At 54.2% G+C, this 21,461-nt stretch overlaps 2 protein-coding genes and 1 pseudogene across 15 annotated transcripts; 1 reads left to right on the top strand and 2 right to left on the bottom strand.

Annotated features, from left to right (window-relative positions):
• The first annotated feature begins 4,587 nt into the window (after positions 1-4,587).
• On the top strand, positions 4,588-13,525 carry HMGA1 (high mobility group AT-hook 1). 4 transcript variants are annotated; one of them, XM_019738830.3, is made up of 6 exons: positions 4,588-4,727; positions 4,970-5,083; positions 8,277-8,422; positions 10,127-10,210; positions 10,967-11,017; positions 12,344-13,525. In XM_019738830.3, the coding sequence occupies exons 3-6, from the start codon at positions 8,321-8,323 to the stop codon at positions 12,395-12,397; spliced, it is 291 nt and encodes a 96-aa protein (XP_019594389.1). In that variant the 5' UTR covers positions 4,588-4,727; positions 4,970-5,083; positions 8,277-8,320; the 3' UTR covers positions 12,398-13,525. The 4 variants fall into 4 exon arrangements, with proteins under 4 accessions (XP_019594389.1, XP_019594387.1, XP_019594388.1 ...); XM_019738828.3 differs by having other exon boundaries at positions 8,277-8,455; XM_019738829.3 differs by having other exon boundaries at positions 10,127-10,219; positions 12,344-12,558.
• A 181-nt stretch (positions 13,526-13,706) lies between these two features.
• SMIM29 (small integral membrane protein 29) lies at positions 13,707-17,807 on the bottom strand. 11 transcript variants are annotated; one of them, XM_074332825.2, is made up of 6 exons: positions 16,185-16,322; positions 15,392-15,476; positions 14,945-15,128; positions 14,743-14,768; positions 14,324-14,429; positions 13,707-14,134 (listed from the first exon to the last, which is right to left on the bottom strand). In XM_074332825.2, exons 3-6 carry the CDS (start codon positions 15,053-15,055, stop codon positions 14,069-14,071), a joined length of 309 nt encoding a protein of 102 aa, XP_074188926.1. In that variant the 5' UTR covers positions 15,056-15,128; positions 15,392-15,476; positions 16,185-16,322; the 3' UTR covers positions 13,707-14,068. The 11 variants fall into 11 exon arrangements, 10 of the variants coding, with proteins under 10 accessions (XP_074188926.1, XP_074188923.1, XP_088651946.1 ...); XM_074332822.2 differs by adding an exon at positions 15,906-16,005 and having other exon boundaries at positions 14,945-15,476; positions 16,185-16,257; XM_088795820.1 differs by lacking the exon at positions 16,185-16,322 and adding an exon at positions 15,906-16,178 and having other exon boundaries at positions 15,228-15,476.
• LOC148758866 (cytochrome c oxidase subunit 6C pseudogene) lies at positions 17,387-17,804 on the bottom strand (annotated as a pseudogene).
• Positions 17,808-21,461: the final 3,654 nt, after the last annotated feature.

Raw genomic sequence — 21,461 nt, 5'->3', positions numbered from 1 at the left:
CCCATCTCGGTGCCTGGAAGGATCCACATGGCCAGGCTGGGAAAAGGCAACAAGCTCACCCAGCCTGAGAGAAGAAACAGCGGAGGGGAAAGAGGCAGAATCCCCAGCTAACCTCCCTGAGCCTCAGTTTTAACACCTGTAAAATGGGGGCAATAGCTTTGTTAACCTCGTAGGGGCATTGAGGGATATGAGAGAGAATATGCATTTAGTAGGTGCTTATCAACACCCCTTTTCCTCAGTTTTTTCTGAGGTTGGAAAGGAGCTGGGCTTTCCTGGGTTCCAGCCCTGACGAAGAACACTGATAAAGTTTATGGTGTCCTGGGATCATGCAGGGTAGATGGCTGGCTCAGGGCAAGGGAGAGAGAAGTGCTTGCCTCCTGGGCTTTCCTATTTATTGGAGAGTTTTTCCCTCGAAAGTTGGAAGCAGAAGAGGCCCTCCTCCCACTCTAGGCCTGCCAGGCTTCCTGGCAGCAGAGCTTGTGGTCAGCAGGGCCTAGAGGCCTGATCCTGCCAGATGACCAGCTGTACTAGTAGCGGGGTGACTCTCCAGGAGAGTTGTCAAACACTGCATGAGGGGGACCCCACATCCTGCTACCTGGGTCAGTCGTGGTAGATATGGTTCTGGATATTCAATCCCAGTTGGTTTATGCCCATTGTCTGGTCATAACTACTACTAGTACCCCTTTTACTCTTAAGTGTCCTGCTTGTCTGTAATAGCTGGGCATACATACCTATGATCTAGGAATTCCTCTCCTAGGTGTGTAGTCTCCAGAAATTTGCACGTCTACTCACCAAGAAATATTCTAAAACATTCACAGCAGCACTATGTGTAATAGCTCCAAACCGGAAACTGTCCACATGCCCTTCAACAGAGTAGATACATAAACTGTGGTACATTCATACCATGTAACTATGCAGCAATGAGACTGAACATTCTGCAGCCACGTGCAATAGCATGGATGAACCGCGACATAATGTTGAGCAAAGGAAACTAACGCAGGAGAGTACATACGCATGATTCCATTCATACAATTCACACAAAAGGTGAAAAACAAAAGAAGTTGGGACGATGGTTACATAAAGGGGGCTGGAAATGTTATGTTTCTGGAGCTGGGTGCTAGTGACACAAGGCTGTTCACTTTACGAAAATGCATTGAGCTGAACACAGGATTTGTGCATTTTCTGTATGTACAGTTTTCATCAGTAACAGGTTTACTGTAAAAAGCATCCTGGTTTGGACAATAGGTTAGACAATTCCTATTCCTCTTCTCCCTGCCTCTTCCTGTGTACTTTCCATGTTGGGCCAGACACAGAGCACATTGTCATATTTTATTCCCATCCCTTTTGGGAAACCTCTACTAACCTCTTCACTCTTTTTAAGAGCTGAGATGGACTCAGAGCAAGAGGTAAAAACTGAAAAGCAAATATATGACTGCAGAGATGTGAGACATGAATCCCCAGGAAATGCTAAGAGACACTCCAACCTACCACAACCTCTACATTTCCAAGCCATGACTGAGAGATTGTCAGGCCCTGCTACTCCGCTTAACGGGGCAGGGAAAGAACTAACGTACATCAGGAAGAATTTCAACAGCCCCGGTAAAAGTGAGTGTAACCTTCAGCAGTCCTGAAAAATAAAGTTGACCAGAACTCCGTCTGTTGGGGTCATCGCCATTCACTGGGTTGTCCTTTTGGAAACTGTGTAATTCAACTCTGACAGTAAGAAAATGCTTCCTGTGGTGAAGACTGATTCTGATGTGACCAATTCCCCTGGGGCCCCTCAGGCCTTGACCAAATCTGTTGATGTCCCAGGCTTAGGAAGAGCCCTGAAGAGCCCCCTCTCCCTGCCTGCTCATGGCCCCCCACCTATCCACATCCCATTCAAGCCCCTCTCCTCTAGGAGACTACTCACAGGTCCCATCAGCTCTCCCTTAGCATCTAAGTCTGTCTTTAAGCACCTGACCCCCTTGTCTAAGTTGTTTTTCTAAGAGCACAGGAAACTTTACTGATGGTACCCCAAGAGCATGGACCAATTCTTGGTACATAGTAGGCCCTCAGTAAATACTGAATGAATGAATGAATGAATGAATGAATGCTTTCTGCCTCATGGCATCTTGGGGATTGTTACTTTAGCTTTCTCTGGTGTGTTCCTGGTTCTGATTCCTCTAGACATGAAATTTGCTGGGGCAAGGACTACATCTTATTTTTTATCCCTAGTACTCACCCTTCTGCTTAATAAATATTTATTGAATGAGGAAAGGAAGGCAGTGATTTCGGGGCATTTGCAATCCAGAAGGCGTGGAGGTGAGGGTCAGTGGGTAGAGTTATTTGGATTTCAAGGGTGTTGGTGATCCTGGAGAGGAATAAGCTAATATATTTGTCTACAAATTTATTTATACCTGCTTCCTTCCAGAGGATTGAGGTGGCTTACAAAAATACACATGAGACAAGGTAAAAAACAAGTCAGTGAGGAGAACAGGCGGAGGGAAAAAGAAGAGTAGGAAAAATAAATCAAGTTAGCTAATGAGAAGTGGGCCAAGAAGTTGGCCAAGTTTTCTCACAGCCCACTGGAGGGTGAAGTCCCTCTCCCTTCCCCACCTGCGTTTCAGGGACAAGCACAGGCCACACAAGGGCAAGAGCATCCAGGGAGGGGCTGTAAGACCCCTCCCCACACCTCCCTAGCTATTAGCCCGAGGCCTGGCCTAGAAACCTAGGGGCCCTTGGGAAGGGCTGTGTCTAGGGGCACTTGGCTCTGTGAGGGCTATCCCTGGCCCAGATGTGGGGGTCCCTGTTGCTAGCAGGGCTCTAAGAGGCTAGTTTAAGGGCTGAAGGATCGTTCTTTCACTCAACGCTGCGAAGGTTCTGGAACTAGCAACTCAATGCCATTCGGCCAACTCTACTCTCGGCCTACTAAGCGCGCGCTCGGCACACAGGGTACAAAGATGGAGGGAGCAGCGTGCCTTCCACCCCGCCCCACCCCCACCCCGGGCTCCAGACAAAGGGGCAGGCCGCCCATCCCCCAGCCTCTCCCTCGCGTTCCCCTTCACCCTCCTCTCCCCTCAGGCCGCCCTTCGGTGACTTCCTCTCCCCTCCAGGGGCAGCCTGGAGACTTATCAGGGACTGCATTTCACCTGGGCGCAGGGCGGGGAGTGGGAGCGCCGGGGGTGGCCTCCCCGCCCACCCCAAGCCCGGGTCGGCCCCAGGCCGGCCCCAGGCCGGCGCCCTCATCTTTGAACCCGCTCTATTAGCCCCCAGCGCCTCCCGGCCCGGGCGCCCCGCCCCCACCCGGCCGAGCACGTGCTGCCCCGGGTGGGGGCTGGGCCCACTCCCGTCTCGGCTCCCCACCCCCACCGGAAACATTCCTGAAACATTCCTGAAACTAGGAGGCCCGGCCCCTCTGGTTCCCCACCCCGCCTCCACTCCGGGCTCAGAGTTTTCCTGGAGTCCCCCCTCCGCCGCCGGTTCGCCCCCTGAGGAGGGGGCTGGGCCCGGGCCTCGGCTGACCTGGGAGGAAGAAAAACATGAGTCACAGCCGTGTGTCACTGGACCGCATTGCAATTCCCTGCATCACGGGAGGTGTGGAAGGCTGCCTCAGGGATCAGGGGCGGGGAGGTGCACCCGGGAAGGCCCCGGGCCGGGCCTGCAGGGCGCGCCTCTGATAGCACCCCTTTCTTCTCCCACCGCCCTCCCCGCCATCTTCCCACTTTGGCTTCCTTCTCGGTCGTGCAACAAGTCTTTGTTGAGCCGGGCGCGGCCGGCCAGGCGTGGCGGGTATGGCGCGCGAGGACTCAGCCCCTGCCCTCAAAGTGCTTCCAGGCGACCACTGGCTCGTTTTTCTTACAAAGTCACAACCTGAGTGGGGGAGGCGGGTACCAAGTGGGATGTGTCTCCAAAACATCATCCAGGCCACCTCAAGGAACAAACCTTCCCTCACGTTTACCTGCAACTAGCCAGTCGTTTGTTTTGCTTGAAGGCTGCACCTTGATTACGGTTTACTCGCGGCCATTAGTAAATTAAAATTCTGGATTTCACAAGTTTCACCTTTGAATTTCACAAGACCTGGGTTTCACGTCAGCCACACACGGGTTGGCAATGAAATGTACATGCTGACACCTGTCCGCCCGGGGGAAATCTACCTGGGCAAAGGGGGCGGCGGGTAGGCCGCTGAATTCTCTAACCCGCGTGTTTCTCTCCACTGCTCCCGCCCGCGCAGACCCCGTAGGCACCAACACCTCCCACATCTTTGCGCTCCGCGGGCGACAGGCCCACAAGCCGGTAAGGGCCCTAGAGATGACTGCTGGGGGCCCCCGTCCCAGGCAGCAGTAAGGACGCCTGCCCCCTATCCCCGAAAAGCTCCATGGTGATCCCTCTGTGCCCCTTCCCAGGTCTCCCGCCCCAGGATAGTGGGGAGAGGGCCGACGCATCGGGTTCCTAGCCCAAGCCTCCCGCGCACCCGCCCCCAGGCGCCGGGCACTGCGCGCCCCTCCCGACAGTCAGCACCCACCCGCGCGGCGGCGGCGACGGTGGCTGGCGAGCGGCCGCCCTTTTAAATCCCCGGGCTCATTTGCATGGCCCCGCCCCACCTCAGTGACACGGCTGGCGCGGGCGGGCCCGTCCCCCCTGCCCCTGGGTCGCTCTTTTTAAGCTCCCCTGAGCCGGGGCTGCGCTCCTCTAATTGGGACTCCGAGCCCGGGCTATTTCTGGCGCTGGCGCGGCTCCAAGAAGGCGTGAGTTCGCGGCCCCTCCGGTGGTTTCTTTTTTTTATATCTATCATTTAATTAAATTATTTATTTATTGAGGCCGCGCACGGGCTGTGCCTGGCTTCCTGCCCCTCGCCATCCTTCGGGGAAGGGGGAATATTTTTGTCCCCCCGCCTGGATGTGACACATAAATACCCCGCGGGGGCCTGGGCGGCGAGCACGCGGCGGTGGCGGTCTCTGAGCGCCTCTGCTCTCTCTCCCGGTTTCAGATCCGCATTTGCTACCAGCGGCGGCGGCGGCGGAGCCAGGCCGGTCCTCAGCGCCCAGCACCGTCGCTCCCAGCAGCCCGGAGCGCGCACCGCAGGCCGGCGGCCGAGCTCGCGGTGAGTCGTCCCCGGGGCCCGCGGCGGAGGGGGGCGCCCGCACCCCCGCCGCCCCTCCTGCAAGACGCCCGGGGCTGCAGCGCGCGCCTCCGGCTTTATTCCCAGGCCGGGGCTGCGCGAGCCGCCGACGGGGGAGGGCCGCACGGCGCGGGGGCGATCGGCGGGGCCCGGCGGCACGGGGAGGGCGCCCGCACCCCTTCCCCCGCGGCGCGGGCGCCTTGCGGGGGGCGGGGACCAGGGAAAAGCGCGCGGTGGGGGAGGGGGCGCGCGGCTGCGGCGAGCGCGAGTTGTGCACCCGGCGGAGCTCGGTGCACCTCGCGCGGCCGCCGCTCCCGCCGGATCCCGGGCCCGGGGTGTGGGGGGCGGGGAGAGAAACAGGCTGCGGCGCAGCGGGAGAGTAGGGGGCCGGCCGTCCCCCGCAGCCTGGGGAAGTTCTAGAAGTGAGGGGGATGGGCAAGAACCCCGCAATTCGGCCCTACCGCCGCTTGGCCTTTCTCCTGGTGCCCCCTCCAGAGATGAGGCCGAATCGCGGCCCTGGGTTTGGGGTTTCACCTCGACCCCACCTCTGGCCGGGCCCGCGCCTCTTCAGCCCCCAGGGCCAGGCCTGCCCTCCGCCCCCACAAACTGGTTTCTCTGCTTTGCTGGGCTCTGTTGGAACTAGTTCCTTTGACTCCCCGGTTCAATTTATTTTCCTGGGGCTTTATTTTGCGGGGAGGGCGCGGAAGGAGGTGGCTTTCTTCCTCTCCCCCGCGCTCGCGCGCGCCAGGTTTCCTGCCCCAAGGCGGGCTTGGGTGCCCCCTCTGGCAGGAAGTGGGGCCGGGTGCACCCGCGTGGCGGTGCATGCGGTCGGGGTGCACCGGTTTCCCGCGCCTGCAAGAGTGGCCTGCGCCCCTCCCCCCGCGCGCTCTGGCCCCTAGTCTCGCCAGCCGACCTGCAACGGCCAGGCACAGACACTTGCAGAGCCACTCTGGGGCCAGGTGTGGAGCAGAGGGCTACAGAGACCTAGCCAGCCTCCAGGAGTAAGGAAAGGGGCGGGCTAGAGGGTCACCGGGAACCTAACTCCATCCAGCTCGCTAACTTGCTGTTTGACGGTAGGCATCTCATCAGGGCTCTCCGGGCTATTTTTTTGTAAAAGAAGGTAGCCCCATGATGATTTTTTAGGGTCATTCCTGGAGATTCTCTAAGCATTTGTGGAGCACACATTGCGTGCCTGGTGCGTGGAGGGGACAAACTTGAGGCCCAAAAGAGCTTATAAATTGAAGGATTGAGATTGGGCCCTAAACATGGCTTTCCATGCCAGGCCTGTGATGTTCAGAAACAGGTGGAAGAGAGACAGCATTTGTTGGTCTCACCAGAGAGGGCCTCAGGCTTTCATTCAATTTGGGGAGGCCTGGGTTTGGGGTGGGTGAGTGGATTAAAGGGTGTCCTCAGCAGCAAGAGGTGGGGGGAAGTACCAGATGAACTGAGCTTCCAGGAAGACCCACCAGGATCCCGGCCAGTGGGGCCCAGGCTCTCTGAGATTAGGGACTGGCTTCACCCAACTGGAACCCCCTCTGAGGGGGCCTCCGGCCCACCTCATGTGAGGTTAGTGCTCATTTAGCTGATTAATTTTGATGTTTAGTTTGAAGGGGGACCTGTGGTGTAATAGAAGATTCTAATCACTGCCTGTGATTACAGAGCAGGCCAAGCCACTAATGACGGAGCAGGATAAATCACCAACCACCTTGTTTAAAAGGGTCTTCAAGTCTGAAATATTATAAAATAGAATAATTATCAGACAAAGTCCCACCATCTGGAGCATCCCAAAGCTTGAGGCTAGGGGCCTCTGGCCCTCCAAAAGTCACGAGTTTGCAAAAACTTTTTTTTCCTCTCACTGGGTTAAAATTGGAAATTGTCTGAAAATCTGCAAAGGGGAAAGAAAAGTCATTTTCAAATGTTCTAGTTCTCAGTTTTGATTGAAGTGAAGACTTCCCGTTGTTTAGGCATTTTAAACTATCTGGTTTAATCTTTGCAGCAGTCTAAAGAGGTAATTGAGGCAGGTGTCTTACCGTTATCCCCATTTCACAGATTGAGGGGCTTTCAGAAGTGAAGCCACTTGGGCGGTGGCCACCCTTTGCCAAGCACAGCCAGGGATTGGTTACCATAGAGGTGTGGGGCCATAGGTTTCCTAGTTCAAGTCTCTGAATGTAACTTGGGGACAATAACTAAGAACAGGAATGGGAATGTGGGGGGACCCTCAGTGCCCTTTTTAAGTTTCTAGAAGAGGCTCCCAACCATGTGGTGCAGGTGTCCTTGCAGTGGGAGGTTGTAGGTAAACTCCTAGTGGGGCTGAGGAAACTGAAACAGGCTTCCAAGAGGGAACGTGCTAGAAAAGGACCAAGAAGCTTTTAGGATCAGCCCTGCCAGCTAGGGGGCCAGCTAGCATCTGTTAGAAGGCTCCTCTCAGTTGGAGATGCCCCTCCTATAAGCAGGCATCAAAGGGAAAGATCTCATCTGACTCCAGGTGAGCAGGGTGGGGGCAAGAGGGAAGAGGAGACTCACCTTTCAGCTTTGGGCTCCCGTTTCCTTCCCCCACCTCACCCACTGCAGTTCAACCATCTTCCCCTTCCCAAATTGTGTCCTCATCTTTGAATCCCCAAGCTTTACCCTGGGAGAGAACAGGGGGACACTGGTGGGATGGGCACCAACCTTGGCCGTGAGCTTGATGTGAAGTGTCAGGGTTGGACCTAGCAGTGTTGGGAGCGAGGTGCGTAGGGGATTGAAGCTCATGGCTGCCAGGTGCCCAAGGCTCATTCTCTCTGCTCACCTTTCCGCCCTTGCTCCCTTGAGCTCTTCAGGCTTGGTTTTCTCCTAAAGAGAAAGGGCAGCAGCTGGCTAGAGAGGGGGAACCCCCACCTTACCCACACCTTTGTCCCGGGCAGCCTCACCACCAGAGCCAGATCTGGGCTGCCTGTGCTTCTTGGGCCCAGGCCCTGTGGGGGTGGCAGGACAACAAAGAGCCCTTCTGAACCGGAGATAAGAAGTTGATTAGGGCCAACGGCCCAGCCCCGCCCTGCGGCAGCAGGGTGGAAATCCTGGGTACCCCTGGGAGTGGGCAGTTTGCTGCAGTGCCCTTGGAGGGTAGTAGTGGTGAGGGGGGTAGGAGGTGGCTAAAACAAGAGGTTTTGTTTGAAACCACTCTTCCTTCCCCCAGCATCCCAGCCATCGCTCCTCCACCTGCTCTGTAGAGAAGGGAAGATGAGCGAGTCGAGCTCGAAGTCCAGCCAGCCCTTGGCCTCCAAGCAGGAAAAGGACGGCACTGAGAAGCGAGGGCGGGGCAGGCCTCGCAAGCAGCCTCCGGTGAGTCCAGGGACGGCGCTGGTAGGGAGTCAGGTGGGTGTCCACATCTTTGCCTTGGTTTACTCTTTTGGGCTAGGGAAGTGCCAGGCATCTTGATTGGTGAAAACAGGAATGGGGGGTGCAGAATTGTTCCTGCCTGTACTTGTCCTCCCCACACATGCCTCACCAACCCTGGTCAGATCTTCCTGAGACCCCAGGAGAAAAGTGGGGGCTGACCCATGCCTGAAACTCCAAGCCCAACGTGACCCTGTGGTTACAAAGGCCAGTGCTTACACTGGTGGACCACCCACTCTTCCAGTCCGTCGTGGAGCAGTCTGTTTATAAAACACAGTCAAGATGAATTCTAGAAACATGAAAATACATATAAGCCTGGGTTTTTAAAATCATGCTTCATCAATTTACTGGAAAAGTTCCAAGATACCTACTGTCAGTTTCTGTGCTTGCTCATCCCAGGCCAGTGACAAAGTTCCCTGTTCATGGACCTCACTGCCAGTGGCCCTGGTCTGGGCTCTGCCCCTGGCTCTGTAAAAGGAAATTGAAGCAAAGAAAGTTGAAAATGTTGGGGAGTTGGTGGTGGAGTGACTTTCAACCCTGGTGCTGTCCTTCCTCAGGGTTAGACCAGCCTTGCCCTGTGGGGCCCCCCAGGGAACATGGCCAGTCAGGCTGTGCGGGCCACCTGCTGCGTGATGGAGAGCTTGGTTTCTCATCAGGGGCAGCTGCGGCTGAAGTCCAGTTACTTCCCTTTGCTGGGGAAGAGGAGACTGAGGTTGACCCTTGCCCTGTGCATGGCGGGTCCCTGCTTCCCCAGGCTTCCCCACATGTAAGGTGGAGAAAGTGGTCTATCCTGACCTTGGAGAGATGAGCCATGAAGAGTCAAGGTGGTGGCATTCAGCTGCCTCTTTCAGAGCCCAGTGTGTGTGTGTGGGAACTCGTCCTCTTAGTCTGGTTCCCTTGGCCTTCCCTCCTGTTAGCTGGGGTCCGGGCGGGGGTATCAGAGAAGGGGTGTTGGGTTACTGGCCCGTGCTTATAAACAGCCCGTGGGCAGCCACCCCGGGAAACCATAGCTGACGTGCCTTTACTGCCCAGCTCCTATGCATTATGCAGCAGCTTTTTATTCTATCTCGGGCTTATTAAAATTTTAGTGGCAACAGTGGCAAGGATCTCTGGGGTTCCTTCTCCCTGAGAGGCAGCCTGGAGGGGGGTCAGTTTGCAGCTAGAGGCTGGAGGCTCCCTGGAGGGGGCTCATTTCTCCTCTTCTGCACCCTATAAAGTCTCCAGCAAGTATCGTCTGAGGGGGTGGACAACAGTTGTGGCCCAGGGCTAGACACTTCTACAGTCTTCATTTAATTTTCATGATGTCTTGCAAGGTAAGTCTTGGTACCATTTCAGATGAGGAAACTGAGGCTTGAGCATTGTATTTTTCCCAAGATCTTAGGGCAAAGCTGCCTTCTGCCCCTGTGACACCTTTCCCAGGGGTCTTCTGGGTTCTTGTCACGGGGAAGCAAGGGGAGGGGCTTTGCCAACGGTGGTCAAACAGACCCGAATCCCAAGGGCATGCCCTGCCATTGTGCTGTGGCTTCTTGGGCCGGACTGATGGCTTGCTGACCTATCCCTGTTGGGAGGGGCAGAAGCAGAAGGCTCGGTCTTCGAAATAGGTGAGACGGGTAGCATGTGTGTCTCTGACTGCCCCCTTTGTCTTTACAGAAGGAGCCCAGTGAAGTGCCAACACCTAAGAGACCTCGGGGCCGACCAAAGGGGAGCAAAAACAAGGGTGCTGCCAAGACCCGGGTGAGGCTTGTGAGTGGGGATGCTTCTAGTGAATAAAAAGAGAGGGTCCTCTGGTGGGGAGGTCTAGGAAGGGGCTGGCTTACCCTGATTCTGTTCCTCTTTTTTTGGCAGACAGGGAGCAGGCAATGGGTCTTGGTTAATTACTGTGCTTCCCCGAAAATAAGACCGGGTCTTATATGAATTTTTGCTCTAAAAGACGCATTAGGGCTTATGTTCCGGGTGAAAAATCATGCTAGGGCTTCTTTTCCGGTTAGGTCTTATTTGCGGGGAAACACGGTAGGAAGAAAGCAGGGTGATGACTGAGATCTCACTTCTGGGGTCTTGGTCCTGCCCAGAACAATGGGGAAATCAAGTCAGTCCCACCAGCCCCCAGGGCTGAGGACATGACCTGTCCTGGGGTCCCTGGATCCTGAGGGAGTGGGGGTAAGCGGGGAAGACCAGATTTACGGTGCATCAGGCTTTCAGAGAAGTTGTTTTGTTTTTTATTTTATTTTTTTCTAAGACACGACTCATATCCTCTGAGTCATGGGTGGAGGAGGGAGTGGGGGGCGTGTGTGTTTATTGGGGGGCTGTGTGGCTGGCCAGTCATCACCAGCTGGACTCGGGTGGGCCTGCTGGGGTGAGAGTCCTGGGCCGCCCTGAGCAGAGGTAGGCAGCTGTGTCCCTGCTGCGCCCTTACCATCCCAGCCTCTGGTCATTGGGTAAGCACTGTCAGGGACATTTTTGACTTAGTGGGTCTTTTCTCTGACCTTCTAGAAAACCACCACGACTCCAGGGAGGAAACCAAGGGGCAGGCCCAAAAAACTGGTAGGTGAAGGGGCTGTGGTGGCTTGGCTGTTTGGGGGTGGTGGTGGTGCAAAGAGTGATTCTGTGCACCCATCATGGAAAGAGCTCTCCCTGACCTTCAGGGTCAGGAATGGTGGGCTATCACCTTTTACCCAGGCCCTGAGAGGGGGATTTGCCCAGGCCCAGGCTCCTGGCACCTAGCCCAGGGCTTTTAAAGGGCTACATAGCCACGAGAAGTGAGGGGTCCCAGACAAGACCCCTACCCTGTACTAGTTGGGGGCGTGTCTGTCTCTGCTTCTAGAAAGACACATCTAGGGGGGATCTTGGTATAGAAATAAGGAAAGGACATCACAAGGGGAAAGGGTGAGGTTTGTCCTCACCCTGATCCTGGGGAGGGAGGAAGAAGGAGCTTAACCCTGGGAGGGGGTCAGTGCTGTGTGGGAGCTGAGGTATGGACGCCCTTCCTCAGAGGGAGGTACCTTCCATTTCTGGGCCCCCACATAGCTGGTAGTGGAAGTAGGTGTGCTGAGTCAGGAGCCGGCCTCTAGGGGGCTACCCTGCAGTTAGAGCCACCCCAGCCTTCCTCCCCCTGGCCCTTTCTATCCCCAACCTGCTCCCTGAACTTCCTGAGGCGGTCTGTTCATTCCTCGAGCCACCACCACCACCAGGGTTAGGGGGGCTGGGGGTGCTGGCTGGGCCCCAGGAGTGAGTAACAGGAAGCAAGTTGTTTTGGAGTTTGTGCCTGGCACGGGGGCCGCCGTGTGGTGTCCCGACATTCCCACCTAGTGAGTGAGCCCCGGGGCACACACTTCCCCTTCCTCCCCACCCTGGCGGCAGCTGGTGGCTGTGGCCACTGCACAGCCCTACTCTGCAGCGAGTCGCACCACGGCCACCTGGTTCTCCTGGTTCTCCGGCACCGCCAGGGGGGGCTCATGCACCCTCCCACCACCCCTTCCCATTTCCTCTCCCCGCCCCTCCCCTCCCCGCCCCTCCTCTCCCCTCCCGTTCCACTGAGAGTCAGTCACTTCCTTGAGCACTGAGCTCTGCCCAGTCCCCCCACTATGGGCCCCAGGGCAAGGGAACCTGGCTCTGAGAGCAGCAGCGTGTGTGTGGTTTTTTTCCCTCCCTTTAAATTCCTCCTTATTTTATGAATGAAACTGGGCTGTGGAGGTTGCTGAGTCACCCACACACTCAGCCCTGACTCATCTCCCTTCTGGAGAGCCAGGGAGTGCAGGGAGGGGTGGGGGCGAGCCAGGCCTGTGCCCCCTCCCCCACACCTCGAGGGGGGGTGGAGGAGGAGGAGAGCCAGGCTTGGCACTCCTGCTGATGGCCCTGCCCACCTCGCAGGAGAAGGAGGAAGAAGAGGGCATCTCGCAGGAGTCCTCAGAGGAGGAGCAGTGACCACGCCGTGCCACCTGCTTCCTCACCGAGGAGCAGTTTCCTTCTGGGACTGGACAGCTCCGCTCCCACTCCCCCCGCCCCTTCCCCCAGGCCCACACATCACCGCCACCCACCTGCGACCTCACCACCACACTACACAGCACACCAGCCGCTGCAGGGCCCTGGTGGCCTGAGTGGGGAGCAGTTTTCCTTTGGTCTTGATTCCCAGCAACCCCTCGCCCACGAGCACACACTTGCCCTCCTGGACAGAGCTCACTTCCCAGTTCGCCGTACCCTGTGCCCACTCCCTCAGCGGTAGGGACATTGCTGACGGGGCTCCTGGTTTGGGGATCCTTCTCCCCTACTCTTCCCTCTGGCTTCCCATTAAGGGGCCTGGGAGGGCTCCCCTGGCCTTAAAAGGGGCCCAAGCCCCATTCATTCTGACATGCCCACTCCACTGTACTGGCAGCAGCAGCAGGTGTGGCCGAGATGCTCCCAACCAACCTGGTCTCAGCAGGTGCGGCTCACACCCACTTCTCTTCCTTCCCCACCTTGCCTAGTCCCCGCACTAGGTTGGACGGCCCCCTTGGGGCACAGGAAGGAAGGCAGGAGGGGTTTGAGCCCCCTACCCCCTCTGCTTTCACTCTAGGCCTCGAGGTTGCCGTTCCTCACATGGGGCACTAACAAGGAGCTAGCCTTGCCTCCTCCCACCCCCTGCGCCTCCCCGTCCCCCAAGGTTCTGGTTCCATCTTTCCTCTGTTCACAAACTACCTCTGGACAGTTGTGTTGTTTTTTGTTCAACGTTGCATTCTTAGACACCTGTCATTGCTGCTGCTACCAGCGCCAAATGTTCGTCCTCATTGCCTCCTGTTCTGCCCACTCCCCTCCTCCAAGATGCTCTTAGGGGAAGGAGCCTGGGGCAAAGCAGGCTGGGTGACCGACCACCCCAGTCCCAGGGAGGGTGGGGCCCTGCCCCTAGGATGCTGCAGCAGAGTGAGCAGGGGGGGGCCTGTGTTGAGTGTGTAGGGGGCCGCATTCTCCCCCTGTTCTGCTGGGGAGGAGGTAGCCATTATTTGTCCCAGCCTGGGGCCCCCCCCCTCTGGTTTCCTATTTGCAGTTACTTGAATAAAAAAAATATCCTTTTCTGGACTGGAGTCTTTCTGTGGTGGGTGCCCGAACCGCTAAGGGTAGGAACCAAGGAACTAGTGGGTGGGGTGGCTTTGGAGGTGCCCTGCCCAGCTCTTCAAGCTGGGGGCAGGAAGAAGCAGCACTGGAATCAGCTCTAGGGGAAGGTAACTTAAGCCCCTCTTGGAGAAGTCAACCACACTGCTAGACACAAAACGTTTTATTTACAAAATATACTGAATACTATACATCGGGCCCTGTCACCATGGAAACGACTCCAAAGCCAATTCAGGGAGGGCTAAAGAAAGATGGGCCCAAGGAAAGGTCAAAGCTCAGCCCCTACTCCCAGCCCCCCTTCCACCCTAAAAAGGAAGAAGTTTCTATTAGTGCCTGGGAGTGAGGTGACCGGCTGGCTGCTATGCAGGGCCTTGGGAGACGGAATGGAGACCCGGTGCCCAGCCAGGGGAGCTGGGAGTAGGATGCAAGTGGGAGGGGAAAGCAGCAGGCAGCAGGGCCCTGGACACTCCAGGACCCCATGGCTCTGAAGATCTGGGCCAGAGGGTTAGGTCACGTCTTGACATCCAGCAGGGGCATCCGCTTGTGCTGGTAGCCACTCTGCCAGCCATGTACCACCTGTGGGGGAGGAAAATGTGCCACAGCTAGGCTCTGGCCCCTGGGGGTCCACAGCACAACCTTGGAAGAGGTACCCCACTACTCAGGGCCCAAATGGGGGGAGCAAGGGCAGAACCAGGTTCTGGTTTTGCGTGGGTAGTGGGCGGGGAGAACAGACCCACCTCTGCCGAGTGTGTCCAGAGTGCTCACCTTGGGGTCTCCGATGTCAGAGAGGAGCTCCTGCTCAGCCTCGTGCAACTCCTCGGCGGGGTCGTAGCTGTACATGGGGAGCAGGTGATGGCGAAGCCGGTCCACTCTGGGGAGCAGGCGAGGGGGGCTCAACCCAGGGTGCCCACCCCTTCCCCAAACACCTGACTGCTGTCTCCACTCCCCCAGGTAGGGGCACTTCCAGTGCGTGCCTTTTGGGGCACACTAGGGCTCTAAGAACACGTCTAATTCTGTTCCCCTAGGGGGAAAGCTGAGCTTGACCTAACAATGGAGTGTAGGGGATTTCAGGCTTCTATCAGGATGGCTGAGGGGCATCTTACATGTATGTAGAGAACTCAGATCCTATGGGAAGAAACTGAAGCTGAGTGTGGGGGAGGTAGAACTGGGGCAGGGACACTCACCGCTTTTTCTTCTGGACATACATTACCTGTAACAGAGACACACACTGGAGGCTGTGAGCCCAGGACGGTCCACCGCCCTCCACACCCTCTGCTCCCATTAACAGCAGGACAGCTGAGATGCTGTACGCAGGCTGGACCAGGCCCACCCAGTGCTGCTTAGCAAAGGTGTGGGTGTATATGTGTGAATGTGGGGGCTCCTTACCACAGCCACCACCACCCCGACCAGGGTGATGAGGAAGAAAGGCCCCAATACATAGCCCACCAAGGAGTCGCTGTTGGCCTGGGGGGCATTGGGCACTGTGGTGTTACTCATGACATCGGCAGCCGGAGGGCTGGGTACTCAGCATGGGCAGTGGTGCCTCGGGAGGGCGCCTCCACTGGGCTCCCTGGGGAGGAGGAAGGGAGGTTATCAATTTCACCTAGGGTGACATCCAGGCTCTGGACCCCTCCCCAAGCGCGGGTGTGTGAAAACTTAGGTCAGGCACTGGGATGAAGGATGCTTCAGGCAGGGCAATGTGCTGGGTGTAACCCTCCAACGACTCAGCAAATCCGGGTGCGGAGTACTAGGAGAGGCGCTGACGGAGCGCCTGAATCTGCCCAGCTCCTATCCCCAAATCAGGGTGGGGCCCAGCTCAGGTGCTGGACAAACATTTGCCGATTTCAACTTCTGGGGAAGGGTTAGATGTTGGTTCCAGCTCCTGTCTTGACCTCCTGGGGTACTAGGCTGCCAGCACCTAGCCGGTGAAGCAAAATGGGGAGATTTGGTAAAAATGGGAGGGTCCTGCAGTGTGGCCTAAGGGGTAAGGTAGGAGCATTTGGAGGAGCCTGCCTCACTCCTGGTCCAGTCCCCACATTTCAGGCTATAGACTCTATGCCCTCCTCGTCCCTGGTGTCACTAGACATATAGCCTGGACACCTTCTCCTCCATCTGTCTCCTGCAGGGTGGACACAAGTGGGCAGGACTGGACTATCTACGAGGTGATGTCACCTTCTGGTCCCCACCCAGGACTCCGCCCAGGTCCCTCCCTCCCTCCTGGCCTGGGCTGAGAAGCGGAGAAGAGGGGCAGCTCCCATCGACAGGTGCAAGAAGACTGTCCATGGGCGGCTGCACAGATGCCCCGATGTCCCTGACCCCAGGTCGCCTGTGTCGCCACATAAGCTACCTGTCCCGGTGTCCGTGGGGTCACCGGGCTTGCCCAATCGCACGCATACCGTCCCATGGTCGAGGATACATTTCGAGGTGGGGAGGGTGTCAGGCCGCTCCTAGGATGCGGACCAGCAAACGGCGAGCGGGAGGTTGGTCCCACGGCTCTGGGAGGCTCAGGCCGGGGAGGGGGGCTTGGGGGTGACGCCGAGGGGCCCGGGCATCCTGGAACCCCGGCACCCCAAGGCGTGGACCTGTGCCAGCGCCCTGCAGCCCATCCAACCCGGTCACGCCTTACCTCCCGCCGCTGCAGCCCGGACAGGAACGCCCTCGGTTGGCTCCCTGGCCCCGGAAGAGCCAGGAGGCGCGTGATCAAAGGACCCGGGAAAATGGGCGGAGCCTCAGCACCCGGGCGCAGCCAATCCGGTGGCGGAAGGCGGCCGGCCTGGAGACTTCTGGAGCGGCCAATCCGGAGGCGGGGAGTGGGCGGTGCTAAGGCGGGGACTGCCCAGGTTGCAGGGTCCATCCTGCAGCGGCAGGGGGCGGCCGAGGGTTGCGCAGCGGGGGGAGGAAAGCGCACGGGGAAGGGGCGGAGCGCGCGGTTTCCCAGCGTACCCCGGGGCGGATCCCAGCTGATCGCCTGCCCCTGAGACTGAGATTTCCGGGCGAGACCTGGCGTTCTGCCCGCTGCCCCTCTGGTTGGAGCCCAGGTACGGGGCCAAGCCACGCTCTAACGTTTAGCCCAGGCATGCGGTGCGTCTGTCACGGCAGGACCCTGCACCGGGATGGCCTCCATTAGTCCGTGTTGAGTCCTCCACGTTTCCTAGGCAGACTGACCCTCTGGGCTGGGTACAGAGGGTGGAACAGGCTGGCTGGGTTAGCTCCTGCCTCCAGCCTTGGGCCCTCCCATACTTTCTGCGCTCCATTCTTAATGTCTATAAAACAGGCTTCTGGGAGGATTAAACGATGACGGGCGAGGAACCTAGCATACAGCAGGCCCTGGATGTTAAATTCCCCGCTGACCTCTTTGGGGGGCAGGGGACAGACGGAGCAGCGGGGCGAAGTCCCCTGGGTTACAGAAAACTTGCTAAGTAGGTAAGCTTGGGTCAAAGCTTTCGTGTTCTGATAATTGAAATATCACACATTTACTGGAGAAATCTGAGTAAGATTGGTGGATTTTGCCAATGTCAGTATCCTGGTTATAATATTATACTGTAGTTTTGCAAAAGTTATCATTGGGAGGAGCTAAGCAAAGTGTACAAGGGATCTCTATTATTTCTTAAGCTGCAGGGGAATCTACAGTTACCTCAAATTGTGTGTGTGTGTGTAAAGTTTTTTTTTTTACCAAACTCCCCCCTGTGCCACACTTACACGCAATTGGGAAAACTCCAGACTGGGAGGTGATGGAAACCACCTAAGAATGTAAAGGTGAGGCAGCTCAAACAGATCGAGGCCCTCCTGGGTCCTCGGGTGCTACTGGAGATACAGGGATGGCCTGGGTCATCCTATTTTTTGCCAGAGGCAGCCAATGGCATGGACATAGTTAAACCCCTTGGTCTGGTCTGACCTCAGTTTTTTCAGGCTATTCCAGAGAAGGCTGGTTGAAGGCAGGTCTGGTGCAGAGATGACCCAACGAGGAACCAGAGGGCAGATGGGAACTCTGGCCTCTTGTCTCCAGACACCACCATCTGACTGTGATGGGGAATCACTCTGAAAGATAGCCTTCTTCATGTCCTCAAAGTCTTTCATGGAATCATAATTTCTGTAGAAATCTGTGCAGGCCGTCTTTCTTATAGAAAGAAGCAAACTTACAGAAAGCTGCAACCCCTAGGAATACAGTGAATGCTCCAATATGAAATCATAGAGACTTGATCTAAAGGCCACACATCTGAGGTTTTGTCAAAGCACTGGGAGCCATGGTAGTTATTCTCCTCAACACCAACTCCTTCGGGACTCAAATGATAGGTTTTAGAACCCACGCCCCCTTGGTTGCCCCACACACCTAACCCTTGTCCCCATCCTCAGGGCTTCCACCCATATATCTTGAGGGCCTAGTGGTCACATGAACTAGGCCAGTGTGTGGAAAGGACTGGGGTCTCAGTGTCAGAGACTTAGCATGATTTTACTCCCCTCACTCCCATGACAACACCATTCTGAGCGAGACAGGACAGGTGGGCAACCCCAACTTAAAAATGAGTAAGCAGGGGCCGGCCCTGTGGCTCAGGCCGTTAGAGCTCCATGCTCCTAACTCCGAAGGCTGCCAGTTCGATTCCCACATGGGCCAGTGGGCTCTCAACCACAAGGTTGCCCGTTCGATTCCTCGAGTCCCGCAAGGGATGGTGGGCTCCACCCCCTGCAACTAAGATTGAACACGGCACCTTGAGCTGAGCTGCCGCTGAGCTCCCAGATGGCTCAGTTGGTTGGAGTGCGTCCTCTCAACCACAAGGTTGCCAGTTCAACTCCCGCAAGAGATGGTGGGCTGTGCCCCCTGCAACTAGAAATGGCAACTGGACCTGGAGCTGAGCTGTGCCCTCCACAACTAAGACTGAAAGGACAACAACTTGACTTGGAAAAAAGGCCTGTAAGTACACACTGTTCCCCAATAAAGTCTTGTTCCCCTTCCCCAATAAAAACATCTTAAAAAAAAAAAAGAGTAAGCTGAGGCCCTGAGTAGTGTGATGACTCCCCAATGGTAGGGCAGAATTGGATGACAAATGGGCCTTCTTCCTGGACAGTATTGTGCTGGCAGCTGCTCCAGGGCTGCATTTGAGACCTGGTTTGTTCCTGTGATGAGGTGGACTGTGGTAAATTATAAACCCTATAAATCCTAAAGCAACTAGTACAATAACAGAGTTATAACTAATAAGCCAATGAAAGAAAATGGAATAAAAAAATACTCAAGTAATTCCAAAGAAAGTAGAAAAAGAGGAAAAGGGGAACAAAGAATAGATGAGAGAACTAGAAAAAAAAATTGGATGATAAACTGAAACCTAACTGTATCAAAATCACATTTAAGATAAATGGTCTAAACAACCCAATTAAAAGGCAGAGATTGCGGTTGGAGCTCCATGCTCCTAAAGCCTGAAGACTGCCGGTTCAATTCCCACGTGGGCCCATGGGCTCTCAAACCACAAGGTTGCCGGTTTGACTCCCGCAAGGGATGTTGGGCTCCGCCCCCTGCAACTAAGATTGAACACAGCACCTTGAGCTGAGTTGCCACTGAGCTCCCAGATGGCTCAGTTGGTTGGGGCACATCCTCTCAACCACAAGGTTGCCAGTTCGACTCCTGCAAGGGATGGTGGGCAGCACCCCCTGCAACTAACAATGGCAACTGGACCTGGAGCTGAACGGTGCCCTCCACAAGTAAGATTGAAAGGATAACAACTTGACTTGGAAAAAGTCCTGGAAGTACACACTGTTACCAATAAAATATTTTTTAAAATAAATAAAATAAAAGGCAGAGATTGTCAGAATGGATAAAAAAGCAAGACCCAATTATATGCTGCCCACAAGAAATGTACTTTGAACATTAAGTAGGGATTTGGACAGATATTTGTACACTCGTGTTCACAGTAGCATTATTCACAATAGTCAAAAGGTGGAAGCAACCCAAGTGGCCATCAACAGATAAATGGATAAACAAAATATGATCTATATGTTCGAGTGCAATGGAATATTATTCAGCCTATAAAGGATTGAAATTTTGACACATCTACAACATGGATGAACCTTGAAGACATTATGCTAAATGAAATGAACCAGTCACAAAAGAACAAATACTGTATGATTTGACTTATATGAGGTATCTAGAGTAGTCAAATTCATAGAGACAGAAAGTAGAATGGTAGTTACCAGGGGCTGGGAGGTGAGGAAGAATGAAGAGTTACTGTTTAATGGGCCTGGAGTTTCAGTTTGGGAAGGTGAAAAAAGTTCTGGAGCTGGATGGTGGTGATGGTTGCACAACAGTGTAGTTAATGCCACTGAACTGTACACTTAGAAATGGTTAAAAATGTAAAAAATAAAAAGATCCAAGTATATGCTGCTTGCAAGAGACCCACTTTAGGCCTAAAGACACAAATAAGTTGCAAGTGAAAGGATGGAAAAGATATTCCATGCAACGAGTAACCACAGAGAGCTAGACTGGCTACCCTAATATCAGACAAAACCGATTTTAAGTCAAAAACTCTTACAAGAGACAAAGGGGAACATTTTACATTGATGAAAAGGTCAATTCATGAAGAAGCTATACCAATTATATACGCACCCAAAGGAGTCCCAAAATACATGAAGCACACATTGAAAGAATTGAAGGGAGAAATAGACAGTTCTACAAAAATGGTTGGAGACTTCAATACCCTACTTTCAATATGGATAGAATATCCTATACAGAAGATCAGTAAAGAAATAGAGTGCTCGAAAAACACTATAAACCAACTAGACCCAACGGAACACTCCTCCCAGTAACAATATACATGTTCTCAAGCACACATGGAACATTCTCCAAGACAAATCATACATTAGGCCACACAACAAATCTTACTTAATTAGAAAACCTTCTAACGAAGAAAAGCCCAGGACCAGATGGTTTCACTGGTGAAATCTACCAAACATCTAAAGGAGAATTAGCACCAATCCTTAAGCTATTCCAAAAAACTGAAAACGAACACTTCCTAACTAATTTTAACTCAGCATTGCCCCGATACCAAAGCCAGACAACACAAAAGAAAAAGCTACCGGTCAATATCTCTTATTAATATAGATGCTAGGCCATAAAAGAATTCTCAATAAATTTAAAAGGATTGAAATTATACAAAGTATTGTTGACCACAGTGTAATGAAGCTATTAGGTTGGTGCAAAAGCAATTGCGGTTTAAAAGGTTAAAAATAATTGCAAAAACTGCAATTACTTTTGCACCAACCTAATAGAAACCAATAACAGAAGGGAAACTGGAAAATTAGCAAATACGCAGAAAGTAAACAACACACGCTTGAAAAACTAATGGGTCAAAGAAAAAACCACTAGGGAAATTAGAAAATACTTTAAGACAAATGAAGATCTGCCCAAATTTACGGGATGCAGTAAAAGCAGTAAGTACTCAGGGTGAAATTTATAGAGGATCTCAAATCAACAACCTAAATTACACCTTCAGGAACTAGAAAAAGAAGAGCAAACTAACCCAAAACCTGCAGATGGAAGAAAATAATAAAGACCAGAGAACAGAGAGCTGAAATAGGAAAAAAACCCCAAAGCAATAGAATCAACAAAACCAAAAGCTGGTTCTTTGAAAAGATAACAAAATTGACAAAACTTAAGTTAGACTGACTGAAAAAACAGAAGATGCTAATAACCAAAATTACAAATGAAAGCTGGTACATTACTACTGACTTTGCAGAAATTAAAAGGATTGTAAGAGAATGCTATAAACCACTGTATGCCAACAAGAGAATCTGGATGAAATGAACAAATTCCTAAAAGCATGCAAATTATCAAAACTGACTCAAGAAGAAATAGAAACTCTTAACAAACCTATATAAGAAAGAAGATTAGATCAGTAATCCAAAACCTCCCAACAAA

The sequence above is a fragment of the Rhinolophus sinicus genome, chromosome 2 (genome assembly GCF_057876585.1).
Source record: "Rhinolophus sinicus isolate RSI-liver-muscle chromosome 2, RSI-T2T, whole genome shotgun sequence".
NCBI classification, from domain to species: domain Eukaryota; kingdom Metazoa; phylum Chordata; class Mammalia; order Chiroptera; family Rhinolophidae; genus Rhinolophus; species Rhinolophus sinicus.
The sequence above is the reverse complement of the archived record's forward strand: the minus strand, read 5'-3'. Positions and strand labels throughout refer to the sequence as shown.

What these genes read in the sequence shown, in the direction of transcription:
- SMIM29 (XM_019738853.3), bottom strand. Translation starts at nt 16,412, where the DNA reads ATGGACCCTGCAACCTGGGCAGTCCCCGCCTTAGCACCGCCCACTCCC. An exon ending in CCGGGCTGCAGCGGCGGGAG is followed by an intron (nt 14,769 to 16,184) that starts GTAAGGCGTGAC and finishes TCTCTGTTACAG; the next exon opens with GTAATGTATGTCCAGAAGAA. An exon ending in TATGTCCAGAAGAAAAAGCG is followed by an intron (nt 14,430 to 14,742) that starts GTGAGTGTCCCT and finishes CCTGCTCCCCAG; the next exon opens with AGTGGACCGGCTTCGCCATC.
- HMGA1 (XM_019738827.3), top strand. Translation starts at nt 8,321, where the DNA reads ATGAGCGAGTCGAGCTCGAAGTCCAGCCAGCCCTTGGCCTCCAAGCAG. An exon ending in CGGCGCTGGTAGGGAGTCAG is followed by an intron (nt 8,456 to 10,126) that starts GTGGGTGTCCAC and finishes TTGTCTTTACAG; the next exon opens with AAGGAGCCCAGTGAAGTGCC. An exon ending in CCAAGACCCGGGTGAGGCTT is followed by an intron (nt 10,220 to 10,966) that starts GTGAGTGGGGAT and finishes CTGACCTTCTAG; the next exon opens with AAAACCACCACGACTCCAGG.